At 33.8% G+C, this 20938-nt stretch overlaps 6 protein-coding genes, 1 long non-coding RNA gene and 1 pseudogene across 10 annotated transcripts; 6 read left to right on the forward strand and 2 right to left on the reverse strand.

Annotated features, from left to right (window-relative positions):
- The first annotated feature begins 94 nt into the window (after positions 1-94).
- LOC104735749 (uncharacterized) lies at positions 95-2418 on the forward strand. Of its 2 annotated transcripts, none has more exons than XM_010455598.3 (6): positions 95-613; positions 755-967; positions 1057-1223; positions 1720-1805; positions 1908-1971; positions 2090-2418. In XM_010455598.3, exons 1-6 carry the CDS (start codon positions 494-496, stop codon positions 2118-2120), a joined length of 681 nt encoding a protein of 226 aa, XP_010453900.1. In that variant the 5' UTR covers positions 95-493; the 3' UTR covers positions 2121-2418. The 2 variants fall into 2 exon arrangements, with proteins under 2 accessions (XP_010453900.1, XP_010453899.1); XM_010455597.3 differs by having other exon boundaries at positions 1720-1801; positions 1903-1971.
- A 524-nt stretch (positions 2419-2942) lies between these two features.
- Positions 2943-3357, forward strand: LOC104735750 (uncharacterized; annotated as a pseudogene).
- Positions 3358-3769: 412 nt separating this feature from the next.
- Positions 3770-4506, forward strand: LOC104735751 (uncharacterized). The gene has a single exon (XM_010455599.3). It carries the CDS (start codon positions 3935-3937, stop codon positions 4322-4324), a length of 390 nt encoding a protein of 129 aa, XP_010453901.1. The 5' UTR covers positions 3770-3934; the 3' UTR covers positions 4325-4506.
- A 406-nt stretch (positions 4507-4912) lies between these two features.
- On the reverse strand, positions 4913-8348 carry LOC104735754 (putative polygalacturonase At3g15720). 3 transcript variants are annotated; one of them, XM_010455602.3, is made up of 7 exons: positions 7890-8348; positions 6713-6825; positions 6472-6615; positions 6148-6306; positions 5758-6047; positions 5558-5666; positions 4913-5459 (listed from the first exon to the last, which is right to left on the reverse strand). In XM_010455602.3, exons 3-7 carry the CDS (start codon positions 6526-6528, stop codon positions 5049-5051), a joined length of 1026 nt encoding a protein of 341 aa, XP_010453904.1. In that variant the 5' UTR covers positions 6529-6615; positions 6713-6825; positions 7890-8348; the 3' UTR covers positions 4913-5048. The 3 variants fall into 3 exon arrangements, with proteins under 3 accessions (XP_010453904.1, XP_087337542.1, XP_010453903.1); XM_087481416.1 differs by having other exon boundaries at positions 6713-6813; positions 7890-8292; XM_010455601.2 differs by lacking the exon at positions 7890-8348 and having other exon boundaries at positions 6713-6946.
- LOC104735753 (uncharacterized) lies at positions 8189-9984 on the forward strand. Its single transcript, XM_010455600.2, has 3 exons — positions 8189-8322; positions 9085-9262; positions 9352-9984. Exons 1-3 carry the CDS (start codon positions 8227-8229, stop codon positions 9687-9689), a joined length of 612 nt encoding a protein of 203 aa, XP_010453902.1. The 5' UTR covers positions 8189-8226; the 3' UTR covers positions 9690-9984.
- A 493-nt stretch (positions 9985-10477) lies between these two features.
- Positions 10478-11604, forward strand: LOC104735755 (glutathione S-transferase F12-like). Its single transcript, XM_010455603.3, has 3 exons — positions 10478-10808; positions 10888-10936; positions 11023-11604. The coding sequence occupies exons 1-3, from the start codon at positions 10662-10664 to the stop codon at positions 11469-11471; spliced, it is 645 nt and encodes a 214-aa protein (XP_010453905.2). The 5' UTR covers positions 10478-10661; the 3' UTR covers positions 11472-11604.
- Positions 11605-12063: 459 nt separating this feature from the next.
- On the reverse strand, positions 12064-15452 carry LOC104735757 (phytoene synthase 1, chloroplastic). The gene is made up of 7 exons (XM_010455604.3): positions 14995-15452; positions 13988-14605; positions 13850-13900; positions 13217-13389; positions 12875-13110; positions 12513-12705; positions 12064-12406 (listed from the first exon to the last, which is right to left on the reverse strand). Exons 2-7 carry the CDS (start codon positions 14439-14441, stop codon positions 12236-12238), a joined length of 1278 nt encoding a protein of 425 aa, XP_010453906.1. The 5' UTR covers positions 14442-14605; positions 14995-15452; the 3' UTR covers positions 12064-12235.
- A 1792-nt stretch (positions 15453-17244) lies between these two features.
- On the forward strand, positions 17245-17792 carry LOC147929261 (uncharacterized). Its single transcript, XR_015577392.1, has 2 exons — positions 17245-17294; positions 17498-17792. It is a non-coding gene; the product is annotated as an uncharacterized LOC147929261 (long non-coding RNA).
- Positions 17793-20938: the final 3146 nt, after the last annotated feature.

Here is a 20938-nt window from a genome sequence, read left to right on the forward strand (position 1 = left end):
ATGTAACAACCGGGCCATGGGACCTCTAATGGGCTTTTCACAAGTAAGCCCATCTTGTAAAATTTAAAGGATGATGAATGTTGATGACATGATTGCTCCCTTTGCTCCTGCAAGCAAGAAGCATGGTCAAGTCAAACAATATTTCCAAACAAAATAATCAAAGGTTACACTGAAAACGTGATTCGTGGCCATAGATTAGGAATATAATGAAATCGAGAAATAATCTAATATTCAGAAAGATTTGTGATCCTTGTTTGGGGAAAGATGAGAAAGATTGTGTGGATAGAGTGAACCGTGTGTAACACACGAAAATGTTGCGATTACCACGAAAAGGTTATCTCTTGGAGCTTTTGACACATCACAGTATCACACTTAAACCAAAAAAAAAGCTTCTCTACCATCAATCCTATTACAAAGCAGCGCATGCAACTAGATCGAAACTAAGAATTCAAACAAGCTTTCGTCGTTCGGATCACATCAGAACGAGAGAGAGATGGCAACGTCTGGTGCGATTTCAGGAGCTACTACTGTCTCTTCCTTCTTCACCAAAACTGCTTCAACTTCAAACCCATCTCCCAAACTCCATTCCTCCTCTGCTTCTGTCTTTTCCCAGGTCTCTCTCTTCTTTACAAACCGATTTGAAATTCTCAATGTGGAGGGTCGAGTTTGATTTCTTTTTTTCTTTCCTCTTGAATGTGATTTGGACTTAGCTTCATCTAAAAGTATGAATCTTTTTGTTTGTTTGTGTGTTTAGAAATCTGGGTTTCAGGGAGTTTCTTTGGAAGATTCGAAGAAGAGTGTATCAGAGATCTTTGCTGTCTCTGAGAGAAAGATTGGAGGGTTAAGTGGGTTGAGAAGATTCGAAATCAAAGCAAGAACAGCAGCTTCCAAGACAATTGAGGTTGAAGTAGACAAGCCTTTGGGTCTGACTCTAGGACAGAAGCAAGGCGGTGGAGTTGTCATCACCGTGAGTTTTTTTCTCTCTTACTAACTCTGCAATGAAGTGGCATTCTTGTAAACATGTTGTTTTTGATTCATATCATGGGCGTTTGTCAGGGTGTGGAAGGAGGTGGGAACGCAGCAAAAGCTGGGCTTAAATCTGGAGATCAAGTTATCTACACAAGCAGCTTCTTTGGAGATGAGCTTTGGCCTGCAGATAAGCTAGGCTTTACTAAAACCGCAATTCAGGCAAAACCTGATTCTGTCTACTTTGTTGTTAGCAGGTGAGTGTATGTGTTTGCCTCTCTTGGTTTAATTTTGGTGGTGAATCTTGCTAGAAACTTTGCTTCTTCTCTTTGAAAAAGGGGTAAGTTTGAAATTATCAAAATAGTTTAATTATGTGTGACCTGTTTCCTTTGATTCTTGGCACAAAAAATCAGTTAAAACATATATAGTCTTTATCACATATTTCCATGGTCTAATGCTGTGGCTTATAAGTCTTCTTACTGTACTAAGCATAGGTTTAGTTTTCTTCCTGTCGTCCTATGTTATCGCCTTAAATTTTCGCAATACTAAGCTTCATAAATTAGTACTTGAGGTTTCTTGTGATGCATTCAACTCGCTAAATTAGTACTTGAGGTTTCTTGTGATGCTTTGGAGTCGCTTCCCTTGACAATGGTGGAAATTCTGTTAATATATATTGTGTCATTGTGCGTTAGAGGATAAATGCTTTGTGTGAGGTTCTTGATGGTTTCTAATGTAATTTTTAATCATACACAGAGGTGCAGACGTTGATGTTAAGAAACTAAATAAGCGTCCGGCTCCTCCGAGGTTTGGAAGGAAGTTAACTGAGACTCAGAAGGCTAGTAGCAATCTTTTGTTCCTATGATTAAATTATTGCATCTTAAACCCCTTTTATAGAAGCTTAACTCAATTGAATTGTCTTAACATTCTCTTTTGCAGGCAAGAGCTACTCACATTTGTCTTGATTGTGGATTCATTTACACTTTATCCAAACCTTTTGATGATCAAGTGAGTGTGAATCTTCTAGTTTCAATTTATACTACTTTGGTTTCAGTTGCATAACGTTTTCGGTTTTTCAGGTCTATCTCTAGATATTTATAACTAAGCTTTTGATGTTTTCTTCCAGCCGGATACATACGTATGTCCTCAATGTATAGCACCAAAGAAGAGGTTTGCGAAGTATGATGTGAACACAGGAAAGGCCATAGGAGGAGGATTGCCTCCGATTGGTGTCATTGTTGGCTTATTGGCCGGTCTTGGAGCTGTTGGAGCTTTGCTTGTCTATGGTCTTCAATGAAAATTTTGAACTATAATATGTCAATGCGACAGTGAAACAAGCCCTCCTCTCAATTGAGCTTTGTAATTTTGTAAACCAAGAATGAATGTTGATGACATCATCAACTTCGGAGTTAAATCATTGTAAATCAATTTCAGTTACAACTTTGGTTTTCTCAATTTTTTTTTTTTTTTTTTTTTTGTCAACCAAACATTATATTAGAAAATAATCCCAAGATTGGTTGCCCAAACCGGAGGGAAAGAGTTTACAAATGAAGTTTCAAAAGATAAAGATCGCGAAGAACGAGCAAGGCAGTCAGCCCGGACATTTGACGACCACGAGATCCATGAAAGCATGAAGGACGGAAAGAGGATCGAAGTAAGCAGAATTAATCCAACAGGTTAGAGAAGGTGGGCCATTCATCATGAGATTGCATCATCGCCACTAATTCTGTACAATCCGTCTCGAAACTTTGACAATCAACACTTGCCACCAGAAGGGATTCCATCGCCCAAATCAACGCCTGAACCTCCGAATGTAGGGAAAACGAGAGAATAAATTTTATTTTCTTTTTTCATTTACTTTTAATTTTGTAAATAGATAAACTTTCTAGCTTATATATATATTATAAACAAAATTCATTTCACACGATCTTCATAATCACTATAAATCAACTTCATAGAGTGTAAACATCAACAACAAAATGTCGAGAGCAAAAGACTATAAAGATTTCAAAGAAACTTTCAAAAGATATGATGAATATGTAGATGGAGAAATTTCATGGAATGAATTTGGTTTCTCAGGTTTACGCAAACGTTCCACTCCTATAACCAAGTCTGAAATCAACAAGATTTATGTAGAGCTTGGAACTCGTGATGAAGATAGAGTATTTGGAGGAGCTTACAAGTTTCCTGGTAATTCTCTTATTCCTCCATCTCTCTCAGTTAAACCTAAACCTAAAGATGTGATTAATGTGACTCTGCCAAAAGAAGAGTCTAATGTTGTAAATAATTCGGACAAGAACGAAAAGAAAACTGAGGATCAAGCTCAAATTGCAAAGGAACCTCTCGAAAATATAGAGATCAATGAAGATTGGGTTGTCATAGAGGATGACGATGATAAAGAGTTTGAATTATGTTAGCTTTTTGGTTATTGGGAATTCTTGCTTTTGATGTTAACTGATTCTTTTGTTTAAGATTTTCATGGATCTTTTCGTTTATGGAGCTTTGTTATTCTTTTTTTTTTTTGCGATATTTTTCATTTCAATGCGGGAAACAAACTAACGACTTGTACATACATTTCATATATTTAATGATAATAACACTAACGTTCTGTATTTATCCACTAAACTAAAAAAAAAAAAAAAAAAAAAGAGTGATTTACTAAAATTCTTTAAAATTAGTTAAGTAAATAATTAAAGGATTTTTTTATATAAAAAGTGATGATTCGAGCTATGAAACCCAATATATTGGGCTGAGATAATAAGGCCCAATTAAAACCTCGACGTGTGATACGCGTACACCTCACAAACGCCACGTGCTTCATCCTCAGTACATCTTCTTCCTCTTTTTTGTACCAAAAATCGAAGAAGACCTAGACTTGCTCACTAAGAAAAATCAGAGCATTCATCATCATCAGAACCGATTCAGATCTAAAAAGCCTCTTCTATCGAATCAATCGATATCTAGATCCGGAATGGCTCTCGAATGGGTTGTATTAGGCTACGCAGCAGCGGCTGAAGCGATCATGGTGATCCTCTTGACGATGCCTGGGCTCGACGCTCTCCGTAAAGGATTGGTTGCTGTGACTCGTAACCTCCTCAAACCTTTCCTCTCGATCATCCCGTTCTGTCTCTTCCTTCTTATGGATATCTACTGGAAGTACGAGACGAGACCTTCCTGCGACGGCGATTCGTGTACTCCTTCTGAGCATCTTCGTCACCAGAAATCAATCATGAAGTCTCAGCGTAACGCGCTTCTGATCGCGTCGGCTCTTGTTTTCTACTGGATTCTCTATTCCGTTACGAATTTGGTTGTCAGGATTGAGCAGCTTAACCAGAGAGTTGAGAGGCTCAAGAACAATTAAGAGCCTCCTTCCTTCTTCGTCTTTCGTCTTCAGGTCGTTTACTGTTTTTGTTTTTTTTTTTTTTGAACTCTTTGGTGTTTTCTCTACTTGAGTCGTTTTTTTAGGTTTTTGGTGTGTTTCAATGTTTGATCTGGAGTTGTAAGGATCCTAATATATATGTTAATCCGTGTTTGGTCTCTGAATTGGTACTCGTTTGGATTTTAATTAACTCTTAAATCTTCGCAATTGATGATGCTTTACGCTTGGAGAGAATTGTTTAATCGTGTTTGAAAACATCGTTAAAGCTCATCAACTAAGGGACTTACTCCAGTTAATGGAATAGGTGAATGTAATGTAGCTAATTAGGCTAAATTGCTCCATGAACATCTTGCAGAGGTGTTATAATCACAACTTTAAGTTGATCTCTCTCTATAAAGTATCCTTTGGGGAGTTTTAATTCTTCCTTTGTGTCTGTGGTGGGCACAAAAGTTTCAGTCTTTTGTTAGCTGAACCTAACAACCCAACTTTTCTCTGCAGGATTTATTGCAAAATTAACCAACTGAAACATCAAACATTTATTCAGCCAATAAATTAGAACCACTTTTAAACTTTTTCTAGCCGAATTAAACTGGGATTAAAACGGTTCTCTTCTAACAAAAATGAGAAGAATCCATTTTCTTTTTTGGTTCTTCCAAGTTCCCTGGAATGGATTTCAGTTTCACCATGAAAAGATATATTACAAGAATCATAGATAGTACTTTTTAAGACAAGTCACTTTCGAATCATAAAAAGACCCATGAGCATTTTTGCATGAAGCAAACACCTTGTGACCTGTTGTGGCTGAGACCATATTCACATTGTCCATCACAATACCAACACATCCCAAGTCTGCATCGCAGTTCAATGTGATAGCTTGATCGCTCGCTGATGACCCGTGTATTCTAGTGTAACGCACGTCGCTCACTTTCACTCCTTTGCCATTACCGGTCTGAGACTTTGGTCTTGCCAAATGACAATTTTGATATTTATTAGATGACTTGCCCTTTCCTCCATTTGTGCCACCATTGTGATAGCTCTGGTCGATTATGATAGGGTTTTCGGATGCAACCATGTGAATATCCATGAATGAGATTTTCCTAGCATATCCTGATCCGTTCTACCAAACACACTCGCACCAGAAACCAGATTTAGTTGAGGAATATGCTGAAGATTATGGGAGTATCATTGATGAACAAAAGAAAGATAATGGACAACCTGGTATGTCTTGATTCGGACATCGTTCTGAGTGTTTGTAAAAGTGCAGTTCTTTACCCTAACTTCTTCAACGGTTGCGAGATCTCCATTTACTCCAAGGCTTCCTACACTATAATATCAATCCGTACTCTCTATGATTAGTTTTTGCCTTTGTGTGTATTATATGATGATTGTTTGTGAATCGTGAATTTAAGATTCACCTGATGCCATGACCAGGGCCACAGAAAATGCCGGTTATGTTAATATCAGATGAACCACTATTAATGGCAATGCAGTCATCTCCAGTGGCAATCACTGAGTCGTGTATGTTAACTTTTTTACAGTTTGATATGTCAATACCATCGGTGTTGGGACTATCGCCGGGTGCAGTCATATTTAGATCCGAGACCTCGATGTTCTTTGAACAACTTAGTCCTACATGACTCCGAGGGCTGTTCAAGTGCCGGAGATTAGAAATCCTAAGACCATTACAGTTGTTGAAGTTCATTGCCTATGAAAACAAGTAAGAAACAACAATAAGTCAATAACTGATAAACGATTTGACCAAGGTTAATATATTTGAGTGTGGGAGGTCTTGCAAATGGACTTACGGAGGGGCGTTTATGAACGTTACCCCACCACAAAGAACCACGACCATCTATGGTGCCACCTCCGGTGACAACTAGGCGGTTGATACTGTCAAAATGAATCCATGTTGGGTATGTTCCCGCATACCAAGTGTAACTCGGTGCCACAAGATTACCTTTTATCTAATGTAAACAAATCATGCACCAAATCAATTAAACAATTGTTCAAGTTATGGTCGTAAACAAGCTAAAAATCAATTTCTATAAAAATCATTTTTCACATAAAGGTTGGACTTTTAAAGAGTTTGAAACTAAAGAAAGAAGAGTAAAGTAGTTCGTTATATATACCATAAAGGAGATAGAGGAAGAGTTGCATGGACCGACGAATGCAAGAGGCTTAAGCATGAATGTTTGCCCTTGAGGCACTAGAATCTTTGTATATTTGCCTTTACTTCTTCCTTTACATACAGCTTCCCATGCCTTAAGAAAAGCCTGATAAGAAAACATACATAACGCAAGCACATACACACTTAAGCAAAGATTATATATACCAATTTGATAGTGTGATGATTCTATTATATATATGCACCTTAGTATCATCGGTCTTTCCATCGCCAATAGCTCCGAAACTAGTGACACTTGTGAATCCAGGGCTTCCAACTCCGTTGTTATCCTTTCGAGCTTCTTCTTCTAAGCAAAAACCTAAATTGTTTATTCGAAACAAACATAACAAGACCAAGAACAACAAAGATTTCATCTTTGGACGAGCCGTCAACGTATGCTTGATGATGAGAATAAGTTTGAAAGATAATGCATTTCTATATTTATCTAAATGTATATAGGTTTGTATAAAGAAAGGTGGTTAATTGATAGATATTGCGTTTGTTTTTGTATTTTTTTAAGGTAAGCGATTATCGCTAATCACTAATTTTGTGTGCTATAGGTGGAAATTAGTCTTGAACTAAAATCGAGATATTTTGAAATCTTGATAAAGTAAGGAATCGTATATTGCTAAAAACATCATGTAACTTGGGAGGGAGAGAGTATAATTAACCGTTTTGTGTACGACTAAAGTAATAGTTTACTTATATGCTTGATTGTTTCAGTTTTTGATATAACTACAATGTTTGATTCTTTGAAAGAATGAATTATTGCTTATCTAAAAATAGAAATAGATTCATCATAACTCATAAAGAAGATACCTTTGATTAATTGAATCATTTATATGATTAATCGGGGTGCACCACTAATCTTTTATTTTTACAAGAATCTTTTGTCTAATTCATTTTACAGTTATATAAATCTGTCATTAGAAATGAAAATGACTAATAATACCCCAAAACATTCGTTCATATCATTACTAGTATACTTATATTACCAAAAAAATCATTTATTATTGTTGTTTTAATAATAAACGAATAAGTCATGGATGGATAAAACCGAAATGAAAATGACTAAACACCAAAAAAAATTATCAAACATTCGTTCATCTAAGTTTTGTTTCTTTAGTTAGATTTAAATATGAAATGAATAAAGATGAAATATATAAGTCGTGGATGGATAAAATACGAACGATAGAATAATATTTGCCATTTTATTCATTTTTGTAATATTGCGAAAAAAAAATGTGGTCCTTTGATTTTAGTTTTTAGCAGAGTAAATGAAAAACTTCTTATAAATTATATCCTTTAACAAAAAAAAAAAAACTTCTTATAAATTATAAAAACTTAAATGGAGCAATTTTTTTAACAATTTAATTTGCGTACCTCACAATTAGTGACAAACCGATCCGGTCCGATCTTAAGTGAACTAGTCAATTCAGAAACCAAACCAAAAGAAAGTAGTAATTGAAAGGAACAACACGCGTGGATCTAAAGAGAGTAAAAACAAGGAAGAGTACTTTAACTTTGCCGACTGAAAAAAGTAAGTGCGGTGTTTAATGGGTTTGTCACCAACTTTACGTTTTCTTACAAACGAAGACGAAACCCCCCCAAAAAAAAAAAAGAAGAAACAGTAAAATTGGAAGTTGGAAGGATAGAGAGAATTAAAAAAAAAGAAAAAAAAAAAGGAAGCATCTTTGGAGTTGTTGGGAGAGAGAGAGATATGGAGAGGAGAAAGGTTGTGATGTGTTGTGTATTATCTCTACTTGGTTTATTATCAGCTGTTACTGCCTTCGCCGCTGAAGCTACTCGAGTCAAGGTTTCTTTCTTCTTCCCTTTTGACACATCACTTTGTAGGGTTTCTGTTCTTCTTCCCTTTTGACACATCACTTTGTAGGGTTTCTGTTTTGTAGTGACTTGTCTCATGATTTTGAGTGGTTAATTTCAATCTCTCTATATGGTGGCTGATAGATAAACTCTCTAAAGAAGTTGTATTTATTTGTGGGTTTTGTCTTCTTTTCTTTTTATTTGAAATTCATTTTTGCCTGAAATGCGGTTTGAGATGAAAGGTTCAAACTCTCTAAAGGGTCAATAGTTTTTGTAAGTACTATGTGGTATACTGTTGTTTTTTTTGGTGTGTCATGTTGGTATATTTTGGTAATTGCATAATGTATCCATATGTTATAAGTCACATTCCACCTAAATTCCACTTAAACCAAGTCTTTATTCATAAGTATTTCTCACAATTCATTTATGGGTTTTGGAATAATAATATCATGTTACATTCAGTTTATAGAACAAAGTTACAGCCTTTCGTAATTGAGTTTTATGTATTGATCGATTAAGTTGAAAGATCTTTGATTAGTCATAAGGATTCTGTAGGGTATGTAAATGAACGAAGTTCTACATTACTTAAACTTGATGAAATTCTCTTGAACTAAGTTGTTTGTTAGTAAGTTCTTGAAACATTTTTTTTGTGTATTTTCCTAGCCAATGGTTTGTATCTGGTTTTGTTTTGTGTAACGTTTCAAACTTGGTCTAAAAGTTTGTTTATTCTCATTTTTGTCTTAAATCGACACAGAGATCTCAAGTCAAGGTTACCACCGAAACAAATTCAATAAAAAAATGCAGCTATCCAAGAAGTCCAGCTTACGATCTCGGCTTCACTTCAGCTTTCTCTCTGATGATGGCTCACATGATAGTCACTTTCTGTTATAGAAAAGGTCCTTCTATCTCCTTAATCTGCTTTGTTTTTTCCTGTTAATTCTCTCATCATTTCTTGTTCCTTTGTTTGCTGTAAGTTTCCTACTTGTAATATGCTTACAGCTAATGATTTCGCATTGCTTTAGGTTCACTTTTGTAATAGCTTTGCTTGTGCTGTTTACTGGAGCTTCATTCAACGATGAACACACCGAGGATTCAACGGATTTTGTTGGTCCCTACTTTTGCTACATTGTGAAACCAGGCGTTTTCTCTATCGGTGCTGTGCTTTCGCTTGTTACTACTGCCCTCGAGATTGTCTACTATTTATCTTTGAGCTCAACAAGTAAGCATGATGTTGCTGCCACAATGACACCGGCGAACCAAGGAGCAGGTATAGCAATGGGGCAGGCTCAGATTCCAGAGAGAGTCGAAGATCCTGTCTTTGTTCATGAGGGTACTTACACGAGGAGACAGTTCACTTAAAACAGACAAGGCGTTGCTTGTGAAGCACGTTTAGGTGTAGGAGGGCATAAAGAGTAAAAAGGGGTTTGTGTTTGTGATTCTTGTATGTGTCAAATTTGGGCTTTACTATGGGTTTCCAACTCAAAACCAATTGGCAATGAGTAGAGAGACCCTAACCCTTTATATAATACTCAAGTCCCTTTACATCTATCAGATGTGGGATATTTTCTCCACAGTATGTGAGATTAAAGACTATGAAAACTTTGTAATGATTGCTAATGTTGTTGGAAGTAGAAAACCTTGGGGACCCTAAAAACGTCACTTGTTATGCATTGTGTAGTTTTTTTCTTCTTAATTTGTTTCTTTCTTATTTCTGTGAGTCAACAAATCTCAAAAATGGTTATGGAGAAGTGTTCGTCTGAAACAATCTGACCCTAAATAAAAGATAATATGGTAAGGTGACATTTTCATATTTTGGAAACCATATCTCTTGTAATATCTATCCACCGGTCCGACCACACACGTTTTGGCACGTGCTTTTGAATGAAAACAATTTACATACGTATTTTCAAAATTTATTCTATCCGAGTGATTAGTGAACCGCAAAATGGAAATCATCATAACTAAAACTTTTGTTTTCTTTAAAACTAATCAATATATATTACTAAGTTTGTAAATTTGATACAAAATTTGACACCATATGTATCAAAATTGAGCATAACGTGAATTGGTTCGTTATTGGTATATTAAAGTTTGCAGAGAAATGTGAATGATATATTATCCACCATACGTTAGTGGAACAACCACCACATTCTCTACCCAACCCGCACAACAACCAGTTCTCACAATCTTGAGTCTAATAATATGCTCCCCACTTCTCATTTATAAATAAGATTGACATACAAATTTTTCTTAAAAGCATATAGAAAAACATATCTGTTTTGTTTTCTGATTATTATTCATAGCATTAATTTACTGTAAAAATTTTCAATAATGGTTGTGAAACTATACGGACAGGTAACGGCAGCTTGCCCACAAAGAGTCTTGCTTTGTTTTCTCGAAAAAGGAATTGAATTCGAGATTATTCATATTGATCTTGATACATTAGAGCAGAAAAAACCAGAACATCTACTTCGTCAGGTAATTAAAAAAAAAGTCATAAACTAATTAAATCGTGTGTACGTTTTGTATATCCAATATAACTATTGTTTTCTTGTAGCCATTTGGTCAAGTTCCAGCTATAGAAGATGGAGATTTCAAGCTTTTTGGTAACATCCTATTAATTAACATCACTTTACAAATTTTTATTTATTTTACTATCATTTATATTTAGTGTTTTTGAAATTTGGCAAAGAATCACGAGCCATTGCGAGATACTACGCTACCAAGTACGCAGACAAAGGCACCAACCTTTTGGGCAAGTCACTAGAGCACCGAGCCATTGTGGACCAGTGGTCCGACGTTGAGAGCCATTACTTCAACGCTCTAGCCCATCCCATTGTGGTTAACCTAATCATCAAGCCTAGGTTAGGTGAAGAATGTGACCTCGTTTTGGTCGAGGAGCTCAAAACGAAGCTCGGAGTGGTCTTGGACATATACGAGAACCGCCTTGCTTCGAACCGGTTTCTGGCTGGTGAAGAATTCACTATGGCTGATTTGACTCACATGCCGGCGATGGGGTACTTGATGAGTATAACCGATATAATCCAGATGGTTAAGGCTCGGGAGAATTTTAACCGGTGGTGGGAAGAGATTAGCCCTAGACCGGCTTGGAAGAAGCTTATGGAGATGGCTGGTCACTGAATTAGCTCGAATGTATGATACTATGATGATTGGAACCAATTACGCTTTAATACTTTCTGTTTTTTTGTTTGTTTGTATCTGTATTGTACCTTTCAAAGTTTTAATAACAAAATCAATCTATGTTCTGTTTTCATCATGCATACATTACTAGACAAACTACGGCTTATTGTTACTACTTACTAAGTAACAAGTTTCAATTTACACTCATGAATATATATATGGAACATATAATTTCATTATAAAAACAGAAAAGTATAGTAATTTGTAGTATTGTCTTTGTTGGCAATAGTAGTTTTGTGAGGATGTATATTATATTATTATTACAAGTTTCTGAGTTATTATAGTTTTTTTTTTCCAATAGTTTATGAACTTAATATAGCTTCATATATATCATTCCTATTCCATGTCAATTGTTTAGTTTGTTTTCGTACCATGACACTTTTTAGATAGCTTATGCTTAGCCAATCCCCATGAATATATGTTACTAGTTTTCGAATTTAACTTCTTTGTATATATATCACAAAACTATTTCTTCAACCAAAAACTTTATATTCCCTCATTAAGCCAAGAGAATTAGATAACTAAAACAAAATTAAAAAATTACTTTTTTACATACAGAAAAATAATGTAACATTATAAGAATTTGGTTTCCCGGATTAATATGTATAATAATAATATTAGTTAACATGATAAATTCGACCCTAAGATTTTTCTTAATCACAAAAAGCGCTCTTAGGTTGTTTGTTCCCACTTTTAGCTCTCGCTCATATCGACAGTCTCGAACTTGAAGTCTTTAGTATTGATTTAGCATAAGCCAATGGCAGTGCTGCAATTTTCTTGGCTTTTCCCACGTAAGCTCTCTTTGTGAAATTGTTGTAATCATTGGCTTCAATCTCGTCCAATATTCTCCTGTACAATAGCAGCGACGCCCATACCTGAAACATTGTAGCCAAGCTTTCAGTGTTAAAAATCAATTGAATACAAAGTTCTGAGGGGGAAAACGTAATGTAAACAGTAAATTGCAGCTGTAAAGACACTTACCGGCCATCTACTAGCAGCACTGAGCTCGGTGACGCCTTTCTCAGCTTCGTCAAAGAACATTCTTGCTCGTTTAAGCTGCATTCTCATGAAGTTTCTCCATTTATCAGTGACTTTTCCGGCGAAAATGTCTTCATCTGAGAGACCAGCCTGAGCCAATTCGTCTTGAGGTAGATAAACCCTTCCTCTTCTCGCACTGATCAGAGAGAGAGCAAAACAAGTTTAGGAGAGAGGTGTGAATCAAGAAACCAGTTAAAGAGAGATATGTGAATCAAGAAACTTGTTTTAGGAGAGACATGTGAATCAAGAAACCGATATGTGAAACCAAGAAACAAAATCTTGAGAGTTAAGGAAAAAAGACTCACTCTTCGCCTACATCTCTGAGTATGTTGGTAAGCTGATTGGCTATCCCAAGGGCCAAGGCAGCGTTGTAAACACTTTCCGTCGTTGCTTTCGACTTAGGATCAATTCCCATAACTGGAACACTCATCAAACCAACGGTTCCCGCGACATAGTAGCAGTAAAGGTAGAGATCATCGAAGTTCTTGTATCTCGATTTCCTCAAGTCCATTCTCATCCCTTCGATCATGTCTCTAAATGGCTGTAAGACAAAGAAACATTAGATCAAGATTTTATAAGGATTGAATGCAATTTAACCTGTGAAATGAAACAGCAACGTAAGATAAGACAGAGTGAGGCTGACTGACCTGAATATCAACCGGGTATCTAGCAACTGTATCAGCAAGAGCAGCATCAAGCATATCAAAAGGGCGGCCACGGAAAAGATCTTCTAACCTTGCTTCCCATCTATCTAACGCCATGGGAGTTATATGTGAAGCATTAGGACCGTCAACGAGTTCATCAGTTCTTCTACACCACACTGCACAATAAAAAAAAAGTAAAACCATCAAAGATGAGATGAGACCAATCAAACATTAAAAAGGGTCTTGAGCTAAACTGCTAACATTGATCCGCATAAGTAAATCTTATTTTAAGACTATTGGGCCTAGAAAGCCCATTAAACCCCATATTAGTAACTAAGCTATTCAATTTACTTGGCTCTTAATCCTAAAAGCTTACAACACTAGGTGCTTCATGGACCTTATCTTAAACACAAGCTAACTTGAGATGTTTATGTTGCAGCATGTGTGTATGTTTCAAGGAATCTATTTCAGCATCTTAAAACTTCTTGCAAACCAAGACTGAGAGAGCAAGTGATCGATTCTAAGTTTCTAACATATGAATATGTTTTGGGATTGGATATAATCATAATCTCCAGTCTACTTTGAGCATCACTTTATCCTACAATCAAAACCAATGATAACAATGCAGTAACTCACCGTAGATAGCCCAAATAGCCTTTCGCCTTTCGGGTGTCATAAGCAAAGTCCCTGGCAACAGAAACATTTAGGATTCAGAAACCAAACATACAAAGTCTCCATCACACCAAAGCCAAACAAGAGAGAATGGATCCTAACCGAGATAAAACGTTTTAGCATATTCAGCGCAAACTTCGCCGCAACGATCATAAGCCTCACCCAACAAACTCAAACTACCAGGAAGAACAACATCTTGAGGCTGCTTCTTGACATCAAGATCATAAGAAGAAGATCTAAGCTGTTTGTTGACCAAAGCAGCTTGTTTCAAGACAACATTGTAAACCTTCTCTTCAGATGAGAGGGCTATCTCCCCTGAAGGACTTGCAACTAAGCTTGAAGACACAACACCACTTCTTCTTCTTGTGTTCGTAACAAGAGAAGAAGAGCTCCATGTTGTTGTCTGCTTCCTCATACCTTTGTTAAGTCTCTGATTCTGACAATGAGAGAAGATTCTAGAAGACTCTAGAACCCTTACCAACCCACAATTATTCATTGGGTCTGGATTTGGAGAAGGAGCTGCAACCCATAACACTGCTACAGAAGAAGAAGACATACTCAAAAAAGTTTTTGAGAGAGAAAAAATCTCAACTTTTTTTTTCTTCTTCTTTGCTTGTTTAGTTTACTCTGTTTCTTCCACTTGGAAGAATCAAAAATCCCAAAATTTCAGTGAAACCCAGTATTTGATTTTGGATCAAACTGGTAAATTTCAAAGCTTTCCTGCAAATTGAATAAAACAAACAAACGAGTTGATTAGGAGAAATCGAGATCTCTATACAAAGCCGAGGAAAAAAAAAAAAAAAAAACCTTAATTTCTACAAAGCAAGCAATCGATTTTTTTGCATAACAAAGAGACAAAAAACAGATAACGAGAAGAAGATCTTCAAAAGCAAATGAACAAACACAAAAAGAGGAAAAAAAAAAAAAAAAAGCCAAAACCCTTTATTATTGTTTGACAAAATACTCAACTGGGTTCATCAATATCACAAAAAAAAAAAAAAAAAAAAACCATAGATTGGGGTTTCGTTGTGAATAAGAAAATGAAGACAAGCACCAAAAGTATAAAAATATATAGTGGAATCACATGACAGAGTAACAAAAAGCCTAACCTTTGTTGTTGTCTCTCTCTCCAAAAGAGCAGAAGATAGTAGTAGTACTGTGGTGAGAACGTTGAAGAAAGATGAAGAAGAAGAAGAGGATGAGATTTTTCAAACACTAAACTAATAAATCAAAAAAAAGACGAGAAAAAGGTTTGACCCATTAATGTCAGAAAATTCTCAAGCAAAGTTTATACTATATTGCAAAACGCTTGCTGCAATGTAATATATACATACATGTACACACCACACAAACACACAAGTAGAAGAAAGAGATGTCTCTTCCTCTATCGTAATAAAATCTCACCCACTCAATTTTTTTTTGTCTCTCCAATTTTTTTTTTTTTACTCTGGGGATTTAATGAGAAGCCAGAATAAATACAAAAGTCGTTATTTTTATTTTTTCGTATATTTTTAATTTAATTTTTGACTGAGGAGAGTGTCTCGGGGGTGACTCGTGTCATGTATGCAACCTTAATAGTCTTTTTGTTTATGTATATAATAAATTAATAATAAAGGTTAAAGATCTTATAATAAAAAAAATCCATTACCTAATTAACCCGTTTTCTCCTTTTAACTCAATGAAATCTAAAATATTATAGAAACCGTTTTGTTTTCCATATATAATTATATTTATGATATTTTACCATTTGAGTGCCGGATCGGAGGATATGTTTGCAATTGTAGATTAAGAGCTCTAAATTGATACTTATAAATATAGTTTAAACTTTTAAGATATATATATATATATATAAATGTCTTAAGTAAATAATAGAGAAAATATGATTTTAAACATTTTTAAAGTATTTTAATATACACAATTTTTTAGAGAAAAAATAATTATGTATAGTTTTAAGTTTATAATATTTCGATACAAAAACCAAAACTACATAATCAATTTTAACATAGATGTATACATACCGTATTAAAATAGTGATAGAGTGTTAGTGACGAAACATATATCGCTTAATGGATAACTCGTATTCAATATAAATATGTATCTGTACTTAGTTAAATATTATAGTATAATATCTAAACATTAGAAATATATAGTTTTAAGCATTTTTAATGTATTTTAAAATACACAATTTTGGAGAGAACAAAAAATTTACGTATAGTTTTAAATTTATGATATTTCGATACAAAAACAAAAACTACATCATCAATTTTAACACATATATATATAATGTATTAAAATAGTAATACAAAGTGTTAGTGACGAAACATGTATGTCGTTTAATGGATAAATCATATTTAATATAAATATGTATTGATACTTGGTTAAATATGTATCCAAAATATATGGTTTTAAGCATATTTTTAAAGCATTTTAAAATATACAATTTTGAAAGAATAAATAATTATGCATAGTTTAAGTTCGATACCAAAATAGAAACTACATCATCAATTTTAATATATATATATATATAGTGATATAGAATGTTAACGATGAAACATATATGTCATTGAATGAATAAATCGTGTTCAAAATAATTATATATTGGTACTTGCCTACTTGGTTAAATATTATAGTATAATATTCATTTAACAGAAAACAAAATGTATGTTGTGGTTTATGGTATACTCACGGTAAGATTAGTATTGTGTTACGGAACGTAAGCTACGTATAACATATTTTTGGATCATTAGTAAAATTTTAGGAGATTGGGTAGGAAACTTGAGATCACTGTTTTATGGATTTACATTACCCATTCAAAATGTAAGTGGTTTTGTTTTTTGCTTTTGTAATGAAAACATTAGGGTGGCCGAGAAAGCCTAAAACAAAAAGATTGAAAAAACTCTCATGAATAAGGAGGAGTCAAACAAACGAACGTGACACACATATTTTGTCAAAACAAAAAAGTGAGACATTACACATTGCGGAGAGATGGGATCAATCACTATTTAATTAAGAGAAAATTAAAAATACAAGTTTATTAAAAAATACTACTAGTATAAGACTATAAGTTATTGTAATTAAACTAATTGTTGGTAGAAAGAGACAAAGAGGTTTATGGTAGGGCCAATGCCAGTTTGGGTAAAAAAAGGATTAGTGAGAGAAGAGAAGAGAGATCAGAGAGATGCCACGTGGACTCGACAGCCCAATGGGAGAGCGATAAGCTTATCAGAAAAATATCCAAAGTGCGGAGGGTAAAGTGGGCGACGTTGCTTTTCCACGTGTCGATGTTTCATTGGTAAACAGTATTTAAAGTTAGATTTCCTCTTTCTCTTTGTTGGTATTTGTGTCCCACTCCTCTCTTCGCCAACTTGGCCCTCACTCTCTCTCTCCTTACCTCTGTTACGTCCAGAAGGTTTGTATTGTACCTCTCTCTGTTCCCCACATTCATATATGTTGTAGCCTCTTCCGTATAGTCTCCGTATCTTGTATGAAATACATTCTATTGTAATAAACGTTTTTGTTTTTGTTTTGGTAAGTGACTCAGTACTCACTTTTTGTTTTTACGTACTCAATTTAATTCATTTTCATCGATTACAAATTTACATGATTAATCAGCCTCAATCAACAAATGGATGAAAACGTCTTGGTACTAACGTGTACAATCTACAAATCATAAGAGTTTGGAGAAAGCACTGACAACTTGCCTACTTTGTCGTTTGCTATGGCGTTGGAGGCTTGGCCATGCTAATATAATATGCTATGTCGTCTTCATAGTACGGTTGGAGAGCGGACCACGCTTATGGGTCACTGAGGATTATATTAGAATAACGTCTTGAGCATATGATTCAAATATAACATGCTTCAATCTGCTATTCAAATATAAAGTACTGGCCGGCTCAGTTTTACGATATATATTTATAACAACTTACGTCTATGTGGCTGAAAATCACATTGAAATCTTTTAAAAGTTTTAAATGTAGAAATTCAAATTAGAAAGCTTCATTTTTAAATAATATCATTGTTCGCTGAAATTCACAATAACATCACTAAGATTCGATACAATTCGTCAAACATCTCACGTACTAAGATTGTTTGGCGAGTGATGGAGACATTGTTGTAAATGGAAACGTGTACTCGTAAATTGTGTTATCATCTTTCGTGGCCTATAATTTTTTTAGTCCTATATTGGAGTTTTATCGTTTTATATCAAAATCATATTTATTCCTTTATTAAACTAGGTTTTATTATAAAAAGTACCAAGGAAATGGACCGTGCTCACCATTTACATGGTTACATGACTCGACACGTAGTGTTACTTCATGCTGCAAGTTTTTTTTTTTCTTTTTTTTTTTTGCTCCATGAATATTTTAGATTTTAGTTATTTGTTGCTGACGAGTTTTAGTTACTAGTTTCTAAACTAGTCTAGAGAAAGTTGTAATATACTATTATTTTACCAAAAAAAGTTGTAATTTTAATATAATAATTCGGTAATGGCTACGTATATATAGAGTCAGCCACGTAACACTAAATGGATGTGTCATGGTCCCATAGTACACTACTTGCAGTATACACGAATCCATTGCAGTATACACGAGTCCATTGTGTGTGCATTTTTGTAATTAAAACATTCATATCTGTTAACCTATAATTTTGTATATCAATTTTTTCTCTTTCTGAAATAGCTAATTCCCACTTTTTAAGTAGTTTAGTTACTATAACGTAATGATTCGGGGACAGAAAAAAAGAACAATAATTTTGTGAAGTGGTTCGGAAACAAGTCAAAGTAGTAATTTTATAATCAATTAGATTTACTATGACTTTTAAAAAGAAAAATGGAATAACATAATTATGTATCTTCCATCAATGACTTACAAGTTTTGAATTGTTAAACTTCATTATCAATTTCTATGGATGGCACAAACTAGTCGACCATGTGTTTTAACGACAATCGTTAAAAATCTACGAACGGTGGATTGGTATTTTAGCGTAATAAATTCCAAACACCACCACATGATTTGGTACAAGTTTCTTTCTTAGCCGTGAGAAAATTGAATATACCTTCCTCTTTATTCTGCATATTCGTTGTACTTTACAAGTTTTCTTACTTATCTTTGTCGCCTACGTACTTTCTCTTCTGTCTATCCTACGGCACACACACTCATGATGGTTTGATGTAACCGGCTTTGGTCCACCAAAAATCATATTAATTACAAAAAAAAAAAGTGTATTTTAGTTTTTTTTTTTCTTTTTTTGTTTGATTGATCTAGCTTTATATTAATTAGGATGTCGGCGGCAAAATAAAAACTTGAAATGACTAACATTGTTAATTTCACATTTCGAGTGGAAACTTTATGCTAATTTTTTGTATAGTATAAAAGTCAGAATTAATGACTAAAATTAATCAACCAATTTAATTAAATATTTTTTTTGTTGTATATATAAAATTGATTCAGTGACAATAAGAGAATAATGTTAAAGATATATGAATCAAGGCTTGCTGAATCATACTCATATAATCAATTTTGAAAGATATTCACATAAAACAAAATTTAAATCATTATTCTATCGAAATTTACAAAAAAATAATACGACAACAGGGAGAAAGAACTCATAGCTGCAAAATATGATCGATGTGGGTATTAGATGGAAAATGACACCGAAAAAAGTTAGATGAATGAATCAATAAATAAAACAATCAAAATTTTAACAAAGATGAGTGAATCAATGTTGATTAATGAATTGAAAGAAAATAATACTCAAAATTTTTAAATTTGGAGGTGTTATCAAAGAACAAAACTCTTTTCAAAGTCCACAAAAATCTATATATATAAATAAAGAGGTGTAAAACAAAAATGTGCGAAACAAAGAAGTTAAGAGATTATTAACAAATCTAAACATTGCAACTTTTGAGATTATTAACAAATCTAAATATTGCAACTTTTGAGATTATTAACAAATGTAAACAATTAGATGAGATAATAAAAACAATTTCATCTGTTAAATTTAAATTGACCCCTAAGAGTGGGTTTGCTATAATATATAAACATATAAATCTATGAAAAATTAGAAATCATAATCAATTACCTAGATTAATACTTGGAAGAGATGATTGATACGGTATAAATGGAAAAAGACCCAAACAAAAGTTAGATGATGAAATCAATAAATAAAACAATCCAAATTTTAACGAAGATGACTGAATCAATATTAATTAATAAATTGAAAGAAAATAATACTCAGAATTTTTAAAACTTGGAGGTGCAAAACAGTACTCAAAAAAACAAAAGCTCTTTTCAAAGTCCATAAAAATCTGTATATTTATAAAAATAAAGAGGTGTGAAAACAAAGATGTGTAAAATAAAAAGGTGTGAAACAAAAAGGTGCGAAAACTAACAAGTGCAAACATTGAAAGCTAGGGGTACGACAAAGAAACACAACTGTTGGATCAAAAAATTGCAACTTTGAGATCATTAACAAATCTAAATCGTTAGATGAGACAATAAAAACAATCTCATCCGTTTCATTTAAATTGACCCTTAAAAGTGGATTTGCTATTATATATAAAAATTAAAAAAAAAACACTCCACTCAATCAATTCTTTGATTTTTATTTATTAACTTGTAAGTTTAAAATTAAAATAATACTCATAAAACAATAAAATCGAAACTTGTTTTAATAGTCCTTAAAAATCTACATATAATAAATAAAGAGGTGTAAAATACAGAGTTGTAAAACATAGATGTGTGAAACAAAAATGTGTAAAAATTAATAGGTGTGATTTTTGAAAGATGGGGGTACGACGAAGAAACACGATTATTGGAAGAAAAAAAACTTGCAATTGTTGGGATTATTAATAATTCTAAACCGTTAGATGAGATAATAGAAATAATCTCATCCGTTAGATTAAAGTTGACCCCCAAAATTGGGTTTATTAGAAATAGAACAATACAAAAAAGAAAAAAGAAACTTTGTATGTCTGAAGGTTTATGTCTTTATAGATCATTAATGTTATATTCTTTCCGAACTATATGTCCACACATATAATAATAATAATCT

This window comes from Camelina sativa, chromosome 13 (genome assembly GCF_030686135.1).
Source record: "Camelina sativa cultivar CO46 ecotype springtype chromosome 13, ASM3068613v1".
Classification (NCBI taxonomy): domain Eukaryota; kingdom Viridiplantae; phylum Streptophyta; class Magnoliopsida; order Brassicales; family Brassicaceae; genus Camelina; species Camelina sativa.

Bases quoted from the DNA above. Each gene is read 5' to 3' on its own strand.
- LOC104735755 (XM_010455603.3), top strand. From the start codon at position 10,662: ATGGTTGTGAAACTATACGGACAGGTAACGGCAGCTTGCCCACAAAGA. The intron at 10,809-10,887 runs GTAATTAAAAAA...GTTTTCTTGTAG, and splicing joins CAGAACATCTACTTCGTCAG to CCATTTGGTCAAGTTCCAGC. The intron at 10,937-11,022 runs GTAACATCCTAT...AATTTGGCAAAG, and splicing joins TGGAGATTTCAAGCTTTTTG to AATCACGAGCCATTGCGAGA.
- LOC104735749 (XM_010455597.3), top strand. From the start codon at position 494: ATGGCAACGTCTGGTGCGATTTCAGGAGCTACTACTGTCTCTTCCTTC. The intron at 1,802-1,902 runs GCTAGTAGCAAT...TCTCTTTTGCAG, and splicing joins AGTTAACTGAGACTCAGAAG to GCAAGAGCTACTCACATTTG. The intron at 1,972-2,089 runs GTGAGTGTGAAT...GTTTTCTTCCAG, and splicing joins CCAAACCTTTTGATGATCAA to CCGGATACATACGTATGTCC.
- LOC104735751 (XM_010455599.3), top strand. From the start codon at position 3,935: ATGGCTCTCGAATGGGTTGTATTAGGCTACGCAGCAGCGGCTGAAGCG.
- LOC104735753 (XM_010455600.2), top strand. From the start codon at position 8,227: ATGGAGAGGAGAAAGGTTGTGATGTGTTGTGTATTATCTCTACTTGGT. The intron at 8,323-9,084 runs GTTTCTTTCTTC...AAATCGACACAG, and splicing joins CTGAAGCTACTCGAGTCAAG to AGATCTCAAGTCAAGGTTAC. The intron at 9,263-9,351 runs GTTAATTCTCTC...CGCATTGCTTTA, and splicing joins AATCTGCTTTGTTTTTTCCT to GGTTCACTTTTGTAATAGCT.
- LOC104735757 (XM_010455604.3), bottom strand. From the start codon at position 14,441: ATGTCTTCTTCTTCTGTAGCAGTGTTATGGGTTGCAGCTCCTTCTCCA. The intron at 12,706-12,874 runs GTGAGTCTTTTT...CTCTCTGATCAG, and splicing joins CTCAGAGATGTAGGCGAAGA to TGCGAGAAGAGGAAGGGTTT. The intron at 12,407-12,512 runs GTAAGTGTCTTT...ACAATGTTTCAG, and splicing joins GTGCTGCTAGTAGATGGCCG to GTATGGGCGTCGCTGCTATT.
- LOC104735754 (XM_010455601.2), bottom strand. From the start codon at position 6,880: ATGAAATCTTTGTTGTTCTTGGTCTTGTTATGTTTGTTTCGAATAAAC. The intron at 6,048-6,147 runs GTAAGTCCATTT...TTGTTTTCATAG, and splicing joins ACGTTCATAAACGCCCCTCC to GCAATGAACTTCAACAACTG. The intron at 5,460-5,557 runs GTTGTCCATTAT...TGTGTTTGGTAG, and splicing joins TCCGAATCAAGACATACCAG to AACGGATCAGGATATGCTAG.